Genomic DNA, 21,555 nt, shown 5'->3' on the forward strand with positions numbered 1-21,555 from the left:
TAATATGGTATAGTATTCTATAACGTGTTAATGTGGTAAGATAGTTCCGAGAACTCTCAGTTTCTTTTCTCAATAGATTTACATTGATTCATTGATTTGAATTGATTGATTGCATTAATCGAATTGCTTATTATAAAGGCTGATTTAATCCAAACAAAAAGAAGATAAACACGCAACATATGACATTATGGAAACATTATAAAATAAATTTGAAATAACCAGCTCAGTATTTTTATCATTTCGACACAGATAATACTAATTTCGATTAACATCCTAAAAACTATGAATAATCAAATGATTCAGAAATGTTTTATAACCATTGGGGCTTGTTTTTACAAAAATATTACGAGGATAAAGCATTCATAATAAAAAGATAATAAATGACGGAAGTGGTAGCGTCATCTCTACAAATAAAATTTCGCAAATGTTTCTATATCACGCAAATAATTCATTTGTCTTTTCACTGAAATGTAACGAAATGATTCCTGCTAAACAAATAAACTATGCCGATATTTACTTAACCTAAATTCATTTTTAGAATGCTAAATAACCAGCTGTTGACCCGCGGTTTATTTCCAAACTTGGCAATTATTAGATATCATAGCAATAAATAGGTATAATCTTGGTAAAATAGGCATATTATGTTTCCGTCAACAGAATATGTCAACGTATAACAAAGCCGAAACCTTAACAAAAGCAAGGTCTTTGTGAAGTATTTTGATGAATGCCCGTGTCTTAAGGAATGGCATTGTGGTTTCTATGCGTTATTTATTGATTATGCAAATTCTTCGAGTAATGCCTGGAGGCACGCGATCGTCAGTCTGATTCCAGACGAATGCCTTGACGCACCCTCATTATCGATGGAGGCAATCTACTTAGTTATCTGAATAATTGTCTTGAAACGACACGCCTGCGGGCTATTGGAAAATTGTATAGGTACCTTCCATCTTGTTTAATTTTGTCAAAATTATGTAATAATGATACTACTGGTTACTACCACAGAATACGTAGATATTATTGCGATTATTTCAAAAGCACATAACAATTTTATGTCTAAAATGTGTTGATGCACTTATATGGGTTTAAAATACCCATATAAGTGCGAAGAGCGAGGATAAAATTATTGACTTATAATTGTTGGTAATTTTATACGTCCGGCAAGTTCACATACGTGATACGTGCTATTGGAGCTATTAAGTGATATAAAACCAATTATGATGCTTGCTTTATTACGAATGGATATGGCTAGTTATAAAATATGCTGGACAAGGGATCTGCGTACACGTATCTACTATCTAGCTACATAAAATAAGTCTTTCCTTTTAAAATACGTTTGTTATGACGTACAAAAACAAAAATTTATGCTAAGGTATTCGTACTCGTACATGAAATAAGTATTTTCATCTGAATAGATATGTCACAGGCTCAAAAATAAAATAATAAGCTTATTAGTCACAGGGTTTGCTTTCACAATTACTTAATGCTTGTACAATTCAAACCAACATATTGGATTACAATAGAAATAACCAGATGAGCTATCATTCAATCATCGTTACATTCTATTATTATATAAGTATCAATCATTCACAAAGAATATCTCTGAGAGTATAAAGCCTTAGAAACTCTAACTGTAACCACAAATTACTCAATCAACGTCTATAACCATCTATAACTCTTATTTGTATTTACAAAAACAAAACTACCTATTTTAAGTCTTAAAGGTTTTGTTTGTAAACCTTACTTTTTACATATAGTTGATTATACGGATAGCCGTGTAACAAATATTTCAACGAGAATCTCGGATTAGTGCCGGCTACAACTAAGGCTCCAACTAATGACGGTTCGTCACGGAAGCTAATGTTTATTGCGAACCACGTACTAGACAAATCATTTAACATCCTGAGCGAGACAATTGTGGCTAATCGTGTCTTTATTCTATAGCTGAATAATCGTGACATTTAAGTAAGTATATAACGATACGATCTAAGCATTTTTGCAACGGATATCGATTAATAGATCATAGATTATTTTATTGTTGTAAATCTTAATCTGATTACGATAAATTAGTTTTTATTGCATTTTATGACTATCCAATTATTCAGTTGTAAACAAGTTTTACGAAAACTTAAAGACGAGTCAGATACAGTACGCGCGGCGAGAGTTTGGGTTTGACTTTCGGGTGGAGGGGATTGATACGCAACACACACAATACTTTTCCCCGCCCCGCACCCCGCTAATTGCCCGTTGATAGTTGATAGTGATAACTGATACCCAATTTCTGATTTCTGCGCAATAACGGTCAAAGCCAAACTCTCGCCGCGCGATCTGTACTATCGTTATCGTACTATATGATTAATTAAAATAATTGCGATTTAGGAGAATCCCGTAATATCAATAGAACCAATATCTAATCAAAAAAATAACCAGAATGAGTGTCTGTAATTATCATCTATATGATAGAAACATTATAAAGATACCCTAATAGTAGAAGATATACCTTTCCAGGTATTCTTCAATGAAGGAAGTAATATTTTACGTTAGATAAACATTTTGCCCGCCCCTATACTTATCACTGTACTAAAATTACAATATCGTGTACTATCCAGTGCTTATTTCAGTAATAAGTTACGCTATATTAAAACAATAGCTATTTAGAGAATCATTTATCAACTTTCAATTGCAAATGAAATTAATTCCAATGACAGCTATCTTTTACCGTTAAAATTCTATCAATAAAATTGAGAAGATACCATACCAAAAAGAGAGTAAGATCATTATTTTTAACTATACTTATAATTATATTACATTTCATTACATCACATCATGTATTACAAAAATTTAGCAACACTCACCCCAAACACGACGAAGATGAGCACGAAGCCCAAAAAGAACTCAATTCCAAAGCCTTGCAGGGAAGTGACATCTGTACCCAACCCAGTTACACCAAGTTTTCCCGCCACTTTCTCCGGGGTAAAGGCCTTCAGGAGACCAGAACCGGCCGCTGCCCCAGCACATTGAGCGATGATATAGAGAATAGCGCGAGCTAGCTTGATGCGGCCGGTGGATAGCATGCCTGCAGTCACTGCGGGGTTTATGTGCCCGCCTGAAATGTGACCTATGGCCTGCAGGGAGAATTTATAAATTAGTATTTTTTTGTAATGGTTAACTGATTTGTTCCTCTTACTAATCGTAAATAAGTAAGAGCAATAAGAATGAAGTAAATTGAAGGAATAAATAAATAGGAATATTGATTACAGTTGAAAAACAAAAATAAAATTAAACGCTGTAAAGAAAAGTACTGTAGATTTTGAAGTGTTTGTGAATATAAGAACTATTTATAAAGTTCGCTGTAAAATTTTGCAAAAAAACTACCATTTAAAGATGTTTTGGTTACTTTTCATTCAATTTAAAAACAAAATTATCGAAGTACATACAGAAACAGCGGCAAAGACAGCGAGACCGAAGCTAAAAGCGATGAGGACGATGTTGGGAGCCGCCTCCGAGCCATGTGTTACGTTGATGCACGCACCACATCCGAATAGATTCAGTAACAGGTTACCTAAATAAAGAAAAATGTAATTAATTTGATTATATTTCAAATAAATGTGTTTCAGAATATTAATAATCGAAGAAAGTTTTCTTAAGATTTTTGCCTCTATTCTGTGGTAGGTATGATTTCGTCGAATCTATAGTTAATTATTAATTCAAAACCTTTTTGTCACCGAAAAAAATATTCGTGTAAATAGGCATTTGAAATATAATTATTTTTATAAAAAAATACAAGGAAAATATATTATTTATCTTACCGATGAATTCCGCGAGTAATGCTTTGCTGATGCCCAAAGCTCCACCAGAAAGCTCGTCCAAACCGAGTTTGTGTGCGAGTTCTCCCATTGTTCTGAAAAAAAAAAGACATCTTGATATTATAATGGACTTTATTATAACATTGTTGGTATTAAATGATGTTATTTAATATACACTACTGTTTGTGGTAACCATTAAAGATTTATAAAGTAAATGGATTTAAATCGCGATAAATCATTATTACCTACTGGCCGTTTAAGTGTTTATCTGCGATTAAACTAGATGTGATGTAACTTTTAATACACATCTAGTACATCAGTAGAAGTTATTATTTAATTCCTATTTATCCTTCTATAAAAAATGAGTTCAATTCAGATTTCAGAGTAACAGCAGTAAATGATAAGAACGCGTACCTAACTAATATTTTTTCTTACTCAATATTTACGCATTTCGCCTACTTTATTTATTACCTTTACAGTATACACATTACATAGCTATGTACTCTTTGAATGATGAATATTTTACCTACATACCAACAAAGATATGTACTTAACGATATTTGAAATCGTAATAATATATGAATTACATTATGTACTGCTTACAGGCCACGTACGATTTTGCATTTGTTTACAATGACTAGAATAAATAGTGGTTTACCGCAAACATATTATTTTGTGGGACGATACATTTAATTACAGAACAAAATATACGTATTGCAACCAGCTACTATTTACTTTTGAGGTCACAGTTATTTTATTAAAAAGTGACACCTTGAATATGTAATAAACACTTAATTTTTGTGTTTATGTTTGGGGTATTACCTTATATAAGGTATGATAATAATTCTTATATATATTTACACATGGCAACTTTTATTTTAAAATACTTACTTAGGAAGAATCGTTTGCTTGCAATCGCATTTAAATTGAAAATAGATAAATATAACAGATCGATAAAAAAATTGCATTATAGAGTCGTCCGTCGTCGGACAAATTTCGTCACACAATAATTTTCAAAAAAAAAAAAAAGAAAGTAGACTGGACAGATTTATAACACGATTATTATTTTATTACCTAAGTACGTTCTTGTCAAACCTTCAGAAGCTTGTATTTATAACAAAATGGTTTCAAGAAAGTTAAAAAATATAGAAAAAAACCATAAGTGCCTACTGAATAAAAAATAAATTTTTATGTTCTTTAAAAGAAGGTAGAAAACCTTTTTGCAGCTCCGTAAGAAATAACTAGAATCTAGATGTTCGATTTAATAAGTGTATCTTAAGTAAGTGACCTAGGTATTGGCACAGGTCCATATTTGAGTACCCATATTCAGTCCTTTGGCTTATATGCACATCGGCTTATGTTGCTAGCCATGACCTAAGACGTATGATATGCTGAGGTTAACATTCATACAAAAAGTACTGCAATATCTTCTTACAGATTATTTTACGCTTACAGATTATTTTATTCGAAATTAATTAAGGAAAATTTTTATGATTGTGGACCTTTTCAAAATAAAAGGCCTTCACATATTCGCGGTATAAACAACGTTACTGGGTCAAGAGTAACACTTGGAGACAAATGCATTTAAAATAGCCACAAGGGAATGCATTCCTTTAAGGAAAATGTTTATATTTAAATATTATTTCGGATTGAGCTCTATATGTATAGTATATTTAAGCTAAAACACTTTAATTGTGTATTATAGGTATAATATTGTTAAAACATAAGTAAGTACTAATATGTACAAGTGTGAATTCCAAAATTTAGGGTTGATGTTGACGATAGTTGAGATTTTATATAATTTTTACTTAGTCTTCTAGTGTTTCTTTAAAAATCGCTATATAAATTTAAATGTTCCATCGGAAATCAATCAAAGCAAAGATTAGAAGAAAGAGCGATGTTTTTACATTACAATAATCATAATTCATAAATTTGCTAGTATAGGTATGTTCAGGGGCATCCAAATTATAATTTACGAGCAACTCAAAGATTCTGCATTTCATTCCAGACTTTCGCAAATGTAGAGCACACTGATTTAACGAGGTTATCACTATAAATATATTTTACATAAGGATTTATTTGGCCTTGCAATTGTTAAAGTTGGTCGCGTCTCTAATCAGTTATTTACATATCATACGAAGGTGTAAAGATGTAGTTCACGTACAAATATGTTCTTCCTAACTCTATGATCAAATTACAATGTTTGTGTTATAAATTCTATTATACAGATTTGGTTTGTGAAAATTCCGTGATCTGGAACTTTATTCGGCTAATTTTCCACGTTTGGATTTAAACGCATTTCCCTCCGAAAATTAGTATATCTAACTTTTAGTAGGTAAAATTCTTACAGTAGGTATGAAAAATAAAGTATCGATACAATAGCTTTCTGGTTTTGCCTCATGAATTTTCCCAAGTTCACACGGCATTATAATAGTCATAGGTCATGATAGAAAAATCAATCAGAACCTTCTCGTAGAACCGTGTCAATATTATCGATGTTAATATCAATACAACTAGCATTAAGCTTTAAAAAAATGTTTGCTCGACTATAATTAACCGTACTTTGTCCTGTAATCATTTATGAATATCTAATGTGGTATTTGGACACATCGGGGTGACATTAGTGTGATTCAAGGTGAGGAATACAAATTGTGTCCTGAGTGACTTAAGGATTTTCCATTAAAATACTATCAATCATGTGATTATGGGAAGCGACAAGGTCAGGGTATATGGATTTGACATTCAGAGATCTAAGTTCATGATTTTAGTTACAGGAAAGCTATTTTATATATTTTATTTATCTAAGATCAATACAAACAACTCACTAATGGACATGTCGCATTTTTTTCAATTTAATTTTATTTATGATTTTATACGTCAATGGGAAATTATTGTCCCGTTAATGGGTACTTTATAGATTCTAGGCATGAAAAATTAAATAATTTTATTAAAAACTTACATTACATGATGAATGATGATGAAGGTTTCAAATGGTTGAACGTTTAAATGCTTAAATCATATTTTTAAAGCAAAAAGTCAAAATGATAGAATATATATATATGTACTATGTACGTATCAATATTATAATAAATAAATAAATATTATTATTTGATGTGAATCACCTGTTTAATATTTTAATCAAGCCTCTATTAGTACTCAGTATCCACTTTGGTAAGTCCCTCAAATAACTGTCTCTATATTTCGCCGTCGTACAATTTACGTGCGATGCATGTAATTCTGGTAGCAGATTTAAAGAAATAATATTTCGAAAAAATATAAAGTAAATAGGTATGTACTTACCTACTTTATTTCAATAATTTCCTTTAAATGATTACATACTGCTTTATGTAAAAGTCATAGAAAATTGTATCTAAAGATGGATTCATATTTATTTATTCACTATTAAGTGAATTAAAAAAATTATAAATTCATTTAAAATTATCGGTATAAAAGACAGTCATTAGAGAACAATGACGTATCGATAAAATACAGTTTCGTGGTAAAAAAATCATGCAAAAAACAGACTGCGTCGCAGACAGTTTGTAACCCTGATATTTTTTTATTCCCGCAGTATGGAATTTACGCGGCGAATTCTAAGAAGTTCTTAGATTTGTATCAATTCCTTTTCCGTTATTTTAAATATTGCGAATAAATATGAATCATATAATAATATAAAATGACATGAACAACAATTAGTAGAATTCGATTCATAGAAATGCCCTAATCTTCTAAAATGAGAACATCATTAATTTTTAGGAATTTATCATTATTGTTATCTTTTCACATAAAAGATACTTAAGTTTCAGCTGTTATTCTCGATCCAAAATTGCTCACATTTCTCGGTACTGATGTAATTTGTTTTGAATTAAATTACTGTTGTATTATAAAAGAATTTACACACAAATTGCCTAATGGCTATCACCATAATTGTACCTATATGATCTTGTATTACTCTTGTTATATTTTTGATGTGTTCTCGTGCTTTATTATATCTACTAGCTGTGCCCGCGACTTCGTCCGCGTGGAATAGTGACTGCATAGTAGTTACTACTTAACACACAATTATTGAGTAAACACGTCTTGAAACACGTACTATCATATACAACTAAATTATAAGTACTTACACATTATTATAAAGGTAAGATATAAAATAAATAATAACACAAAAGAACTGTTCGTAAAATTTATTACTAAACTGGGCTATAAAACTTAGGTACCTACAGAAGAGTTCAAAATTTCCAGGATGTGGTTATTCTCCCGCTCCCATATTCCTTCTACTTTCAGAGACTTTCAACTTTTCCCTTTCACCCCTAGTAAATGGCAGAACCGATTTTATATATCCTTTCGTTTGGTACTCCATTATGATTATTTATCCCCACTATCACCCCTATATGTAAGGTGCCATATATGTAATAAACAGATTAACCAATTTTGATAAAACATGACTAATTGTAATTCACACGTCATTTGATATGCCGCTTGATTATATTATTTGACCACATTCGATTATTCATTCCCACTTTTACCGCTATAAATCAATAAATGGATGAACCGATTTTGATTAAATATGCCTCATCATACTTCTCACGTCAGGTCATGCCCTTTCATTTGATATGCCACTTGGGTATATTATTTGACAACTTTTATTCCCACTTTTATACCTACATATTATATCCAATAAATGGATGAACCAATTTTGATAAAATATGTCTTATTGTACTTTACACGTCATGTCTTTCATTAGATAAGTCACTTGAGTAAATTTGATAAGATTTATTTATTTATTCCCACTTTTACCCCTATATCAAATAAATGGATGAACCGATTTTGATAATATTGGACTACTTAATTGTTTCTGACAGGTCGTCTTTTTTCATTTGATATATCACTTGGGCATAACAGACAGCATTCGTTTTTCTCATTCCCACTTTTGCCCTACATATAATTATTGGATGAACCGATTTTGATTAAATATGCCTCATCATACTTCTCACGTCAGGTCATGCCCTTTCATTTGATATGCCACTTGGGTATATTATTTGACAACTTTTATTCCCACTTTTATACCTATATCCAATAAATGGATGAACCAATTTTGATAAAATATGTCTTATTGTACTTTACACGTCATGTCTTTCATTAGATAAGTCACTTGAGTAAATTTGATAAGATTTATTTATTTATTCCCACTTTTACCCCTATATCAAATAAATGGATGAACCGATTTTGATAATATTGGACTACTTAATTGTTTCTGACAGGTCGTCTTTTTTCATTTGATATATCACTTGGGCATAACAGACAGCATTCGTTTTTCTCATTCCCACTTTTGCCCTACATATAATTATTGGATGAACCGATTTTGATTAAATATGCCTCATTATACTTCTCACGTCAGGTCATGCCCTTTCATTTGATATGCCACTTGGGTATATTCGACAACTTTTATTCCCACTTTTATACCTACATATTATATCCAATAAATGGATGAACCAATTTTGATAAAATATTATGTCTTATTGTACTTTACACGTCATGTCTTTCATTAGATACGTCACTTGAGTATATTTGATAAAATTTATTTATTTATTCCCACTTTAACCCCTATATCAAATAAATTGATGAACCGATTTTGATATAATTTGACTTGTTGTTTCTGACAGGTCGTCTTTTTTCATTTGATATATCACTTGGGTATAACAGACAACATTCGTTTTTTTCATTCCCACTTTTACCCCTCTATATAATAAATGGATGAACCGATTTTGATTAAATACCTATGCCTCATTATACTTCTGACGTCAGGTCATGCCCTTTCATTTGATATGCCACTTAGGTATATTTGACAACTTTTATTGCCACTTTTATCCAATAAATGGATGAACCAATTTTGATAAAATATGTCTTATTGTACTTTACACGTCATGTCTTTCATTAGATACGTCACTTGAGTATATTTGATAAAATTCATTTATTTATTCCCACTTTTACCCCTATATCAAATAAATGGATGAACCGATTTTGATAAAATTTGACTAATTGTTTCTGACATGTCGTCTATTTTCATTTGATATATCACTTGGGTATAACCTACATTAACAACCTACATTAACAACTAACATTCGTTTTTTCATTCCCACTTACCCCTATATAATATAATAAACAACTAATGTAACAAAAAAACGCATCTAATTCGTATTACCCGTTAGCGAGCTACGGTGGCACAGACAGACATGTAAACACACATAGCGGACATAACACCCCTCTTTTTGCGACGGGGGTTAAGAATATAGTACCTACGACATAATTTCAAAGACCTTTTATATAGAAAATTTACCTAGAAGTAACCATACTTAATGCTATTTGTGCAGGTTTTAGACTTATGAGCAAAAATCTAAATAAAGGTCCTTTGACCCCCCCCTACTACCCCCTCAGCATAACCACCCCCCCCACGCTTGGGGACTTTCGATATGATCATCTGGACATGTCAAGGAATAACTTTAGCGTATAATTTACGTAATAAAGTAATTCATGTATAGAATGCCTTAGCAAATGTTCGCTGTGATTACTTAAATGGTCATAACTTTTTTATTTATGAACCGATTGACATGAAATAAACACTAAATGTTAAATGAAGCTTACCACAATATATTAGTGAAAACCGCATCTAAATCGGATAAGCCGTTTCTGAGATTAGCGTGTTCAAACATACAGACAAACAGACAAACAGACAAACAGACAAACAGACAAAAATTTTTTTAACAACAGTTTTGGGTTTGGGATCGATTTAGTAATAACCCCTGCTAATTTTTTTTTACATATTTTTATTGTACAGACACCACTTTTCTAGAATTTTATTATATGTATTGATGATGATGATTATGCAAGTGTTATCTTGTACATTGAGTTCGGACGTTGAGACGGATGAATGCTACTGCAATTTATTCGCTGGCCTTCTAGACGGGAATTGTTAGTGAGACCGTTAGGTATCTAATAAATTTTCATAATATTAGCTAACATGCAATTTTAGTATCCTACGATTGACTTTGATGTAAGTGGGAAAGACGTTATTGAAAAAATATTTATATTGTGCAAGCACTTATTTTCAGTTAATATTTTATAAAAAGGCGTGGCTAAGATTAGTGATTACCTACATGACCGTAAAGTACTCAAGATAAAGTTAATGATAATGGTGTTTCGTAAATTATTCTAATTTGTTACTTTTCTAATAGATTTATAAAATTTTTGCGATATTCTCTTATCAGCAATAACGTTTTTATCACAAAGTAAATTGTTTGAAGAAAGAGTTTATTTATAATCCCTTTTGTGTTTGGCGCTATACCGTCACGGCTTATTTTCACATTATGTAAACGTTTACCGGTCTTTATAATCCGATAAGAGAGGTCATTTCAATTTTTTACTTAATAAAACTTTTACTAGTAAGTATAATAATAATTAGAAGTATGTAATTATAATTATAGATTATACACCTAATTAACAGAACTACTGACAAAGTAAAACCTTCTTCCGTCCTTTATTTAAAAAGGAATAGCTGTATTTGCGACAACTTTATGTCATTTAAAATTTATTAAAATGTTAATTTAATTTCATTTAAAACAATTTTTATCACACGTTCCATCACATAAATGGAACGATTTTAATTATTGTAATGGGGCAAATGGGTTGAGTAATGTACTTCATAGTACATATTATGAAATAGAGGTCGAATCATATTATATCCTCTTTAATTACAAATGCTAATCGTGTTTCGAACACAATATAACACAAGGGACTGCAAGCTATAATAGAAAACGTCCTATGGGAGGCATTGAAACCTTCACGATTCTTAACAATGCGTGCAACTGCATACTCGTTAGTGCCGATGACGTATAGTACAATGTAATACTTCGACTTTTGTAATCAATTGTATAAAAATCGTTTATTGTAAAAAATCGTTTATAGATTATTATCATTCACAATGACAGATGACTCCGACACGCGATAATTGCTAACGAATGGAAAATGAATCTAGATGTTTTGCCATCGTTCTATGTAAATACGAGATTAATTACCAACCCAGAACATTGGCATTTACATCTGTACGAGCTTTTGACTTATGTGTCAGTAGTAGGGGAGCCCAGGATGCTAAATGTGGATTTACTCGAGCGTCACGGGAACCTATTAGAATTGGTAGATTAGACCATAGCGAGAAAAAAAGGTCCTATAATGTTTTCACTTTTAGCGGTGGGGAAGGGTTTTTTGATTTTTTTTAATTTAAAAAAGAAAAAAATTGGCTTGGAAATACTCAAGCGCGTTAGATATTGATATTTTGCATGCTCCAGGACATCACTGAAGAAAAGTATACGTTAATCTGACGATTTAAGTGGCGATTTAATCGCTATGAAGAAAGGGTATAAAATTAAAGTAATATTATTCGAGCGCGTCAGATTAATATATGGGGGGGTTAATTACAATATAAGAAGTCCCCATTTCGCTAATCTGACGATTCGAGCTCAACCTTAGGGAATTATGGATTATTCAAATTTTCCAGCGGGGCCCCTGAGCGCACCCACCAACCATTACTGCTCATATTGACTAGAGGTACTAATGAATAGCTAAGGTACCGTCCCTTATAGTAATCTGACGCGCTCGAGTAAATCCCAAAATCCCCTCTTGGCCTCCCCTACTATGTATATGTAAATAATTGCGTATAATTGTTTACCGGTATCAATAATCTTTGATGGAATTCGCTGTATTCTTCCTTTTGCTGTGTATTTTAATAAAAGGAAGTACTTGTTATGACGTGCTCGTGTTACATTATACCTACCTATGTTATTCCCAAGAAAAACAATTATAAGAATATGTTATGACTAAAATTTCTTTCAGAGGAAGATTCTACAAAAGCTACTAGCTTTTCAAAACATATAATATTTATATATGTAGATGTATAAAAAGAATAATTATTGTATAATTTAAAAGTATGTAAAAACATTTGATATATGTACTTAGTTATTGCATTCGTTGAAAAAGCGCTACCTCTAATTGGTTTGTTGTTAGCAAATATGTAGCACAGATCCCTAGAGACCTCTAAATGACACTAGACCTATTTGTAAATATAAAGTGGGAGAGTGCCTCTATAAAGTGATGTAGGCTATTCTAGTGATCTATTATTTAGTAAACGGTAGCAATTTTCAAGTTTATTCAATTCGGTACAGTGGGTAATGGACACTTGCGATGAACTAATGGATCGCTTCCCTAGTGGGATTTGCGCCCGGTTGCCTTGATAGATATAAGTATAAGTATACGGTTGACACAATTTCATATGTAAATGGAATTTTTTGTCACACGATGGACAGTATCTAGCCCTGTCGCGTATGTCCATCATAAGGTCTAGATAAAGTCAACGTTTTTTTTTATCAAAATGCTAAGCTTTGTATTGGTGTTATAAATATTTGGCTTTGAAGAGTAGGTGCTATATTATTATACTAATTAGGTCATTACTGGATTTTTTAAATTCATACAAACATCATTTATAAGTTTATTATATCAGTAAGACTGGACAGGACATTTTCCGTTGAATTTCTCTTCTCTTTAATCTTTTTTTAATAATATGTTATTTATGTACAAGTAACATACATAATCTATGAATAATATTACAATATTTAAAAAAAAATAAAAATACACTTGACAATTAGTTATAAGAAATTTGGCGGACTTTCTTCAATATTCCAGAGCTCTATAGGCACATGCAAGAGATTTACATCAAAACAAAAATAAATCGTTAAAATACATCGTGTCACGTGATTTTTGCGGCGACTGGTACCAACTGACAGTTTTGCTTATGGCTTGGTAAAAGCCATAGAGTAAAGTAATACTGGTAAAAGCTTTGGAGGAAATTCTGCGTGGGATATTATTACCTAATGGTTTATTTAAAATTGACTCTATGTATTGTATTAAATACTCATTGACTAATTTTGTACTATTTAAGGCTTTTGTGGTACGTTATAACGGATAATGTATGTAAAATAGAACACAGAAAACGAACTTTTTATACAATTATATGAGTAGTAGTTATTAACTATTAAAATATAAATAAATGAATATTTGAAAGACATAAATGAGTTCATATCATAAAATATTTATAATAAAATTACAGTATTAAATACTATTATTGAAGATATAATATAATATATATAATAGTGGATACGTTAGCAGTTACTCACGATATTAAAGGCAGCTGGTTTATTTGCTGTATTTCCTTTGAATATTTTTGTATGTTGGCTATTATCACTCGATGGGTATATAATACACAATAATATAGAGTCACCAATCACCATTAACAACCGTTGTCACTTAATGACTGATGTTGCTTCTTTTAATTCAACCTTATATAAATATTGATTATTCTGCTTTAATATGAACTCTTACTCATGATTTCTTTATAAGCTAAACAAATACATAATCAACTCCACAATAACAGTTTTCATTGAAACTCTTAATGATGATCTAATTATGCTATTAAGTAAATATAAAATAATTATCCATTTATGATGTCTTACCGTTGATTAGCAGGGACAAATTATTCATTTGTCTTTACAATATGTATATGATATTTTAATGTCGTGGAGATTTCTTTTTTTATTATCTACTGTCTTACATATTATGTATATTGTTTCCTAATATTGAAAACTTTTGATAAGCCATCGAGTCATATAAAATATATAATATGTTAAGTACCTGTTGTGTCATTAATTACCTCCTGAATAATCAAATTTCTGTTTACCTACGCAAAAAGAAATGATAACAACCTACCTATATAGAATTACCAAACATTTATATTTGATGGTTAGTTGAATGTGATACTTGTTTGTTAATGTGATAAGGCATGCAAAGTAGTTAGGTTCTTTACCATTCATATTATCTACTACTCGTTATGGCTGGTTCACACTTTGATTAGTGCGAGTGCAGGTGATTAGTGCGAGTGCAGGTGTGTAGTGCGAGTAGTGTCCAATTCAACTGCGAGTGCAGGTGATTAGTGCGAGTGCAGGACAATGGTGAAATTCGCGACGCTACACACTACGCTAAACACTAAACACTAAACACTCCTGTCCAGACGTGTTTAGGCAGGCACACTGCGAGTGAGGGGGAAGGGAGGGCGCGCGGGACGTGGCTACTCGCAGTCCACTCGCAAAAAAATAGAACACGCTTCTATTCACTTTACTACACAGCCTACTAAACACTCGCACTAAACAGTCGCTGTCCACACGTAGTACTACTCATCACCTGCACTCGCACTAATCAAAGTGTGAACCAGCCATTATATTAAGTACCTATCATTAATCCCTCTACAAAGGTATATCTATTATAACATTTGTGTTTTTGTCCTAAGTAATGTTCCACTGGGCTAACTATGTTCCCAGATTATGTTTTACGTTCATCGCATTAACATAAATTAACAGTGTGTAGCAATTATAAATTTTATAATATGTATTGTAACACAGCATAAAAATTTAATGATATTACGTGCTACAATCAGAATAGATGTAGCGAGGCGGATACAACGGGTAGAACATCAAACAGCGTCAATTCGGGCAGCGTGTAATTATCTCGGTTTTTTGATACCCTCCGCTGGTACATGGTATTATAGGGCCGAGTGAGCTGTGTCGTGCTGTACAACCGTGCTTCGACGTAGATCGTAATTGTATACCGAGAATCGAGAGGAAAAACTGTGGGGTTACGCTCCGTGGCCTCCAATGACTCAGTAATTTTAACCAAAATAAAAAATAGTGTTTTTGATTACATCTCTTACCAACAAATGTGAAAAGGGACGAGTTAACTTCCATTAATTTTTTGTCGGTTGTACGTTCGGAGGGCGGATGCAGGTAACATCAATTACTATGGTATGTTAACCTCAACAGATTATACATATTAATGTTATGTAACTGGAGCGGTGTATTCATATTAGTTTACGTGTTTGTGAAATGCATAACAATCAGGTAGATATCTATTTTTAAGTACATTGCATGCATCGAGATCGCATTTAGCTTAATTTTTATTAAATTGAGGCTGATTATTTTCAAAGATGTGTTAATGCGTAGCTCATAGATGCCTTGGACCAATAAAAATAGTAGAGAAATCTGACGATAATAGAGCAGAAACTGTATTAAAAATTAATTTTATATTACCTACGTATTATAGGTATATCTTATGTAACAAAAATTATTCTAAAAACTTTCTTTTTTTAGGGCGAAAATAATCTGTATCGTGACCGTGATGGACACTCGTTTGGTTTAACAATCATAATATTGCGTGTGTTTGAACTAATAATTGTTTTCAGTTCATGTTATCACTTAGGTGACTGTTTGTTCAGCTTAAACCGCGATGGCAATCGTAAGATATTTGTTATCGGTATATTACTATGATATTACTTCATTACGATATGCAACTAATTTGTCGTATGTTGTTCTGAAAGCGGTAATTTGAAACAGCTTTCTGCACATCGCTCGTAAAAATTTAATTCCGCAACAAAAATTCTATGGCTTTTTCCATGAGCTACTCTATCTCAAAATTAACATATTGGATACATAATTTAAATACTAGTCAGTAGGAATGTGGAAGCTTCAAAAACTAGGATGATTCGAATTTAAATATAGGTATTCAAACTTTTGATATAAGTATAAAGTTTGCTTTGACTATATATTAAACGCCTGTCTTTGAACATTCTTAAATTAAACATTTGACCAATCAATGCAATTCAATCAGTAAAAAAATAATACGTTATTAAATTTATTACAGAAAGGGCCTACTGAGTGGTTTTTTACTCGTTTACAGGTTACATAATGATCGAATTGATTTGTGATTTATAAGGACTCGAACAAGCAATTTGGACGTTTTTTGCAAGTCATGTCCAAAACAGGTCCTGTATAAGTAGTCTGTACGAACTATATAGTTACCTGTTTCCTCATTTAATAATACAGAGAATTTATTCAATTGAAGAAAATAATAATATTTCTTATATACCTACCTACTATTATTTACTTTGTGGTAAGTTATACTGGGATTTTTTAAGGTCATCAGGAATACTCAAGTATACTTTACAATAACAAGCAAGCAATAAATAACTCGAACTTTAATATTTGTTAATTGAAACGTAAAATTCATGTACGTATTTGTAATAAAAAGTCAATGCAAAAAATTAAACGCGATCGAGTTTCCGTATAAGATTTCAACGAGCTTTTCGGAGCTTCAAGGCTTCTCTGTGGTTCCCGTGATTCTTAAAAGCAAAACGTTATTTTACGTTAATTAAGGTTTCAGAAATACCCGATATCCATTACATAAAACATGAGTCATGGAGAAGGGAAGTTAGCCTTATTAATTCAGATCTATCATTATGAAAACTTGTTTAAATATATAGTAATCAGAATTGTGAATAATCTATCATGTCATCACAGATTCTTCCATTATTCAGTTTTACATCTCTCAAGTCTAAATGGAATTTTTTTTACCATATTAGGTTACGTTATTATGTACCATGTGATTATTATAATAAGACCCACGTAATGATTTCTTTGAATTGGATCGCACCTGCGGGCTTTTTATGACGTCATTTTGAGGTTCATAATTTTGTACAATAAGATCACTGCTGACTATAATATTTATTTTCATTTCATGAATGTTTGTAATTCGATAGGAATCATTCTATAGGAAGTATATAAAGTTTTATCGTTCCTATCATTTTTATAAAACCATATTATCTACTAAATAGATTTGTATTTGTATTACCTACTAGCGGTCCGCCCCGGCTTCGCCCGTGGTACATATTTACGTTTTCTCTACATAAAAACCATCCTCGTACTTCAAGGAATATAATAAAAAAAGAATTATCGAAATCGGTTCAGCCGTTCTCGAGTTATGCGCTTACCAACACATTTTGCGATTCATTTTTATATTACCTATACTATATGAGAAACGAGATCGTAACCTTGGCGAGCTTTTGAACTTTTGTAATCTTCAACCGTACCTACTTACATACAGAACGTTAAAAATTAAAATTCAATTTATTCTACAAACGTGTTCAGGTTATTATTTTTTTATAAAATTATTCCTTTGATATAAAAAGCTTTCATTCTAGGAAACGTGAATTGAAAAAGCGTGGGTTAATAGTAAAAATGAACTGAGAAAGTTATATGTACCTATCAGGCGGAGTTATGAAATTATGTGTAAACAAAGCTCAAAACAAAATATGAAATCGAATATAAAAATATTCATAAACGAGAGTGATAAATTATCGTTAATATGCTATTATATAGCTTTCGGAAAGTTTTTCATCAAGACTAAACGTTAACGTATTCATGTATTAATCTAATAAAATATGATAAGTAATAACATGAGAAATGGTTGTTTGTCAATGATTGACTGGCATTCGTATCATAGTCAACACTTCGAATAAAAACCGCAAAGATATCCTCATATAGAGTCCCTCTGTGTTCACAAGAAAACAAAACCACAGATTGAACAAAGCTTCAATAATAGGAATTATATTATTATTAAATGTATTATTTTATCTGAGGTTAAGCTTATTAATTCCTGAAATAGTAGGCAATCAGTTGAGTTCAGCGTATTGTGGATATAAGGAAACAAATTCGCGTTTATATTTTTAACAAACCCTAGGTTCAAGGCTCTAACGGTAATAGTACGGCTTAATATCCGTCGGCGGATATCCGTTTCATTTCCATATTGCGTTCCACGGTTGGGCGGGCCCGGGCTTACGATGTCACCATTCATTATAATTAAATTGTGCTTCTGACCATTTTATATTCTACTTAATTGCCCGTTTTAGAGTCACGAATGAAAAGTCATAATTATAATAGTAAATAGTGAAAATGTTCTGTTTCAATGTTTTAACTGAGTGCGCAAGGTGTGAGGTTAATAAGTTTTCCAAGAAATTAAAAAAAAGTAATACCTACTTAGGTCTTTTTGGTGGTTGTAACCCTAATATTCTGTTTAAGAGTTTATTTGTGTTGCGATACGAAATAATGTGCCCATTTCGCTGGTGCAGTTGTTTCAATTTTTTTGCAACATTCGAAACTAGCTTAGGTTTTTCATTTTAGTTTTTAATTAATTTCAAGACGCGATTACTTATTTTACATTTATTATTATTACGTAGGTACTGAATGAAGTTTAATGCGACAGATGCTTGATAATATTGATAGTTTTATAGTTTGGCTGCGGTTTTTTCATAATGCTTGCTTTGTGCTCCCACAAAGCAAGCATTTAGGGATGTTTGAACAAAGATAAAGTTTGTAAGCACAGGAAGGAGATATCTCAAAAAATAAATAGGAGTAGGTAATATTTGTAACTGTTATAACAGGACTATTTTGAGTTTCATTGAATTGTGATCGGTTATATTATCGTAAGAACTAAGCCTTATTTAATTTAGTAATCATTAGAATATAGATTTCATAGTTGATATCTGGCATGAAAATATGATAAAAGCTTTTATGTTCTATGTAGAAATATTGATAAAATTATATTTGGCACATTGATTATGTACATTCTATTTATCTTGTCGTTCACTGATTAGTATCTTATACTAATGGATGAACGATAGATAAGTAAATACTAGGTAAATAGAATGTACTTAATCAATGAGCCAAATATAATTAAATATTCAACTAGTTCTGCTATTATTATTTTCTTAAATTATGATAACAACGTAAACATTGATTGATTTCAAAGATTGATTAATTTCAATTCTAATTTGAATTTGAATTTAAATATCTAGGATAAGCAAAACATAGTAGATATCCTATTGTTATTTCATTCACTTACGGATATAATGGAACGGATAATATCTCTGAATATTCTTATTTTTCACATCGCAACATGAGGCTCCAAATGATAAGAATAAAATATATAGTTGTGGTAGTAACTACTTATATAACTTTGACAAAAAAGCAGCCACTGCAGGTACTTAATCCAAACGGTTCTTGGAATCAACTAGTCTGCGTTACGACTTACGGCATATCAACGACTGTTACTATAAAAAACTTGTTCCAGCCGTAGTTTGTACTGAAACGATTCGATACAGTTTTGACGAGTAGGTATGCCTTTGTTTACATCGTCACAGATGTTACGGGTACCTACATCGGCTCTATAATCTGTTTCGTAACACCAAAACAGGTATCACACATTTTATCTACATGTGTTTGTAATCCCGGAGTAATAAATAGTCATTGGAACCAAGGTCTTTGTGTTATGAGCTTCGAAACTGATAGTGTCTATTGATTTTCGGGTGGGATACGTTTTTCATTATTTTTGTTTATACGCCACTCAATAGCTCTAATGTCCGAATAAGATAGTAGTTATTAATAAAACTAACACGCTTGCTAAGTATATTTTTCCTTATTACACATTGTGAGAAGATTAAATAAGCACAAAAAATAACATCGTTCTTTTGATCTATTTCTGCAGACACTAAAAAAGTGTGTTAATATAACCGAAATAAAAACTTTTTTGCCTAAGTATTTCAAACACAACTTTACTGTTTGCGAAAGCATCATGAAAAATAAAAACCGGCCAAGTGCAGGTTGGACTCGCGCACGAAGGGTTCCGTACTGTTCCGTACTATGGGGACGCCGCCTGAATATTTTATTTTTTTATTTTCGGTATTTGTTGTTATAGCGGCAACTGAAATACATCATTTGTGAAAATTTCAGCTTTCTAGCTTTCACGGTTTATGAGATACTAGCTTTCCGCCTGCGGCTTCGCCCGCGTTTTCAAAGAAAAACCCGCATAGTTCCCGTTCCCGTGGGATTTCCGGGATAAAACCTAGCCTATGTTACTCGTGGATAATGTAGCTTTCGAATGGTGAAAGAATTTTTAAAATCGGTCCAGTAGTTTATGAGCCTATTCATTACAATCAAACAAACAAGCAAACAAACAAACAAAGTTTTCCTCTTTATAATATTAGTGTAGACAGACTGGAGACAGACAACGAAGTCTCAGTAATATATAGGGTCATCGTTTTACCGTTTCGGTACGGAACCCTAAAAAGTATGAATGTAGGTAAGTTTGTTTAGGTACTTACATCTATCAACTGCTTATAAGTTAAAAATATTAAGGAATGTGTAATGTTCTTTTACAGAAACGTACAAAAAACGTATTGTTTAAATAATGAAGGCATACGATAAGACCGCGCCTCCTAAAATATAAAATATTTCACGTTTATCAAATTTCGTTGTTTACAATCTATCAAGATTGATTAGACGGCATTCAATCACTAAAGAATTTTTATCATCTTATTAATATTACCTACGATATTCTTGAGATAATGATCATACATTTTACCTTATAGCTTTGACGCGCCGAAATAAATTGGAAAAAAAGTGTAAGTATATACTTATCACTTATCAGAATACAAAAAATTAAGCATGGACGTACCTACTTAAAACACAATCTTTAACTAGTTTATAAGAAAAGCAAAAATGAAGTAAGTATGTAAAACAGACTAAATTTTAAATTTTTTATAAAAAAACTAGCGGTCCGCCCCGGCTTCGCCCGTGGTACATATGAAAAATAGATGTTGGCCGATTCTCAGACTTACCCGATATGCACAGAAAATTTCATGAGAATCGGTCCACCCGTTTCGGAGGAGTATGCAGACTAACATTGTGACACGAGAATTTTATATATAAGATATATTATGTACCTACATAGGCACTCCCCGACGAGTACAATTTGGAGGTCTTCA

At 31.7% G+C, this 21,555-nt stretch overlaps 1 protein-coding gene across 1 annotated transcript in view; it reads right to left on the reverse strand.

Annotated features, from left to right (window-relative positions):
• Positions 1 to 21,555, reverse strand: part of Prip (aquaporin prip) — a 29,013-nt gene that overhangs the window by 6,554 nt on the left and 904 nt on the right. Inside the window, exons 2-4 of the mRNA XM_089714567.1 lie at positions 3,807 to 3,898; positions 3,435 to 3,559; positions 2,853 to 3,122 (exon numbers count right to left, since the gene is read on the reverse strand). Coding sequence (XP_089570693.1) covers positions 2,853 to 3,122; positions 3,435 to 3,559; positions 3,807 to 3,894 — 483 coding nt within the window. The 5' untranslated portion in view covers positions 3,895 to 3,898. The remainder of the gene's footprint in view (positions 1 to 2,852; positions 3,123 to 3,434; positions 3,560 to 3,806; positions 3,899 to 21,555) is intronic.

Source organism: Colias philodice, chromosome 3, assembly GCF_061535455.1.
Source record: "Colias philodice isolate Cphi_HAF_F1 chromosome 3, ilColPhil1 Martin Lab GWU primary, whole genome shotgun sequence".
Classification (NCBI taxonomy): domain Eukaryota; kingdom Metazoa; phylum Arthropoda; class Insecta; order Lepidoptera; family Pieridae; genus Colias; species Colias philodice.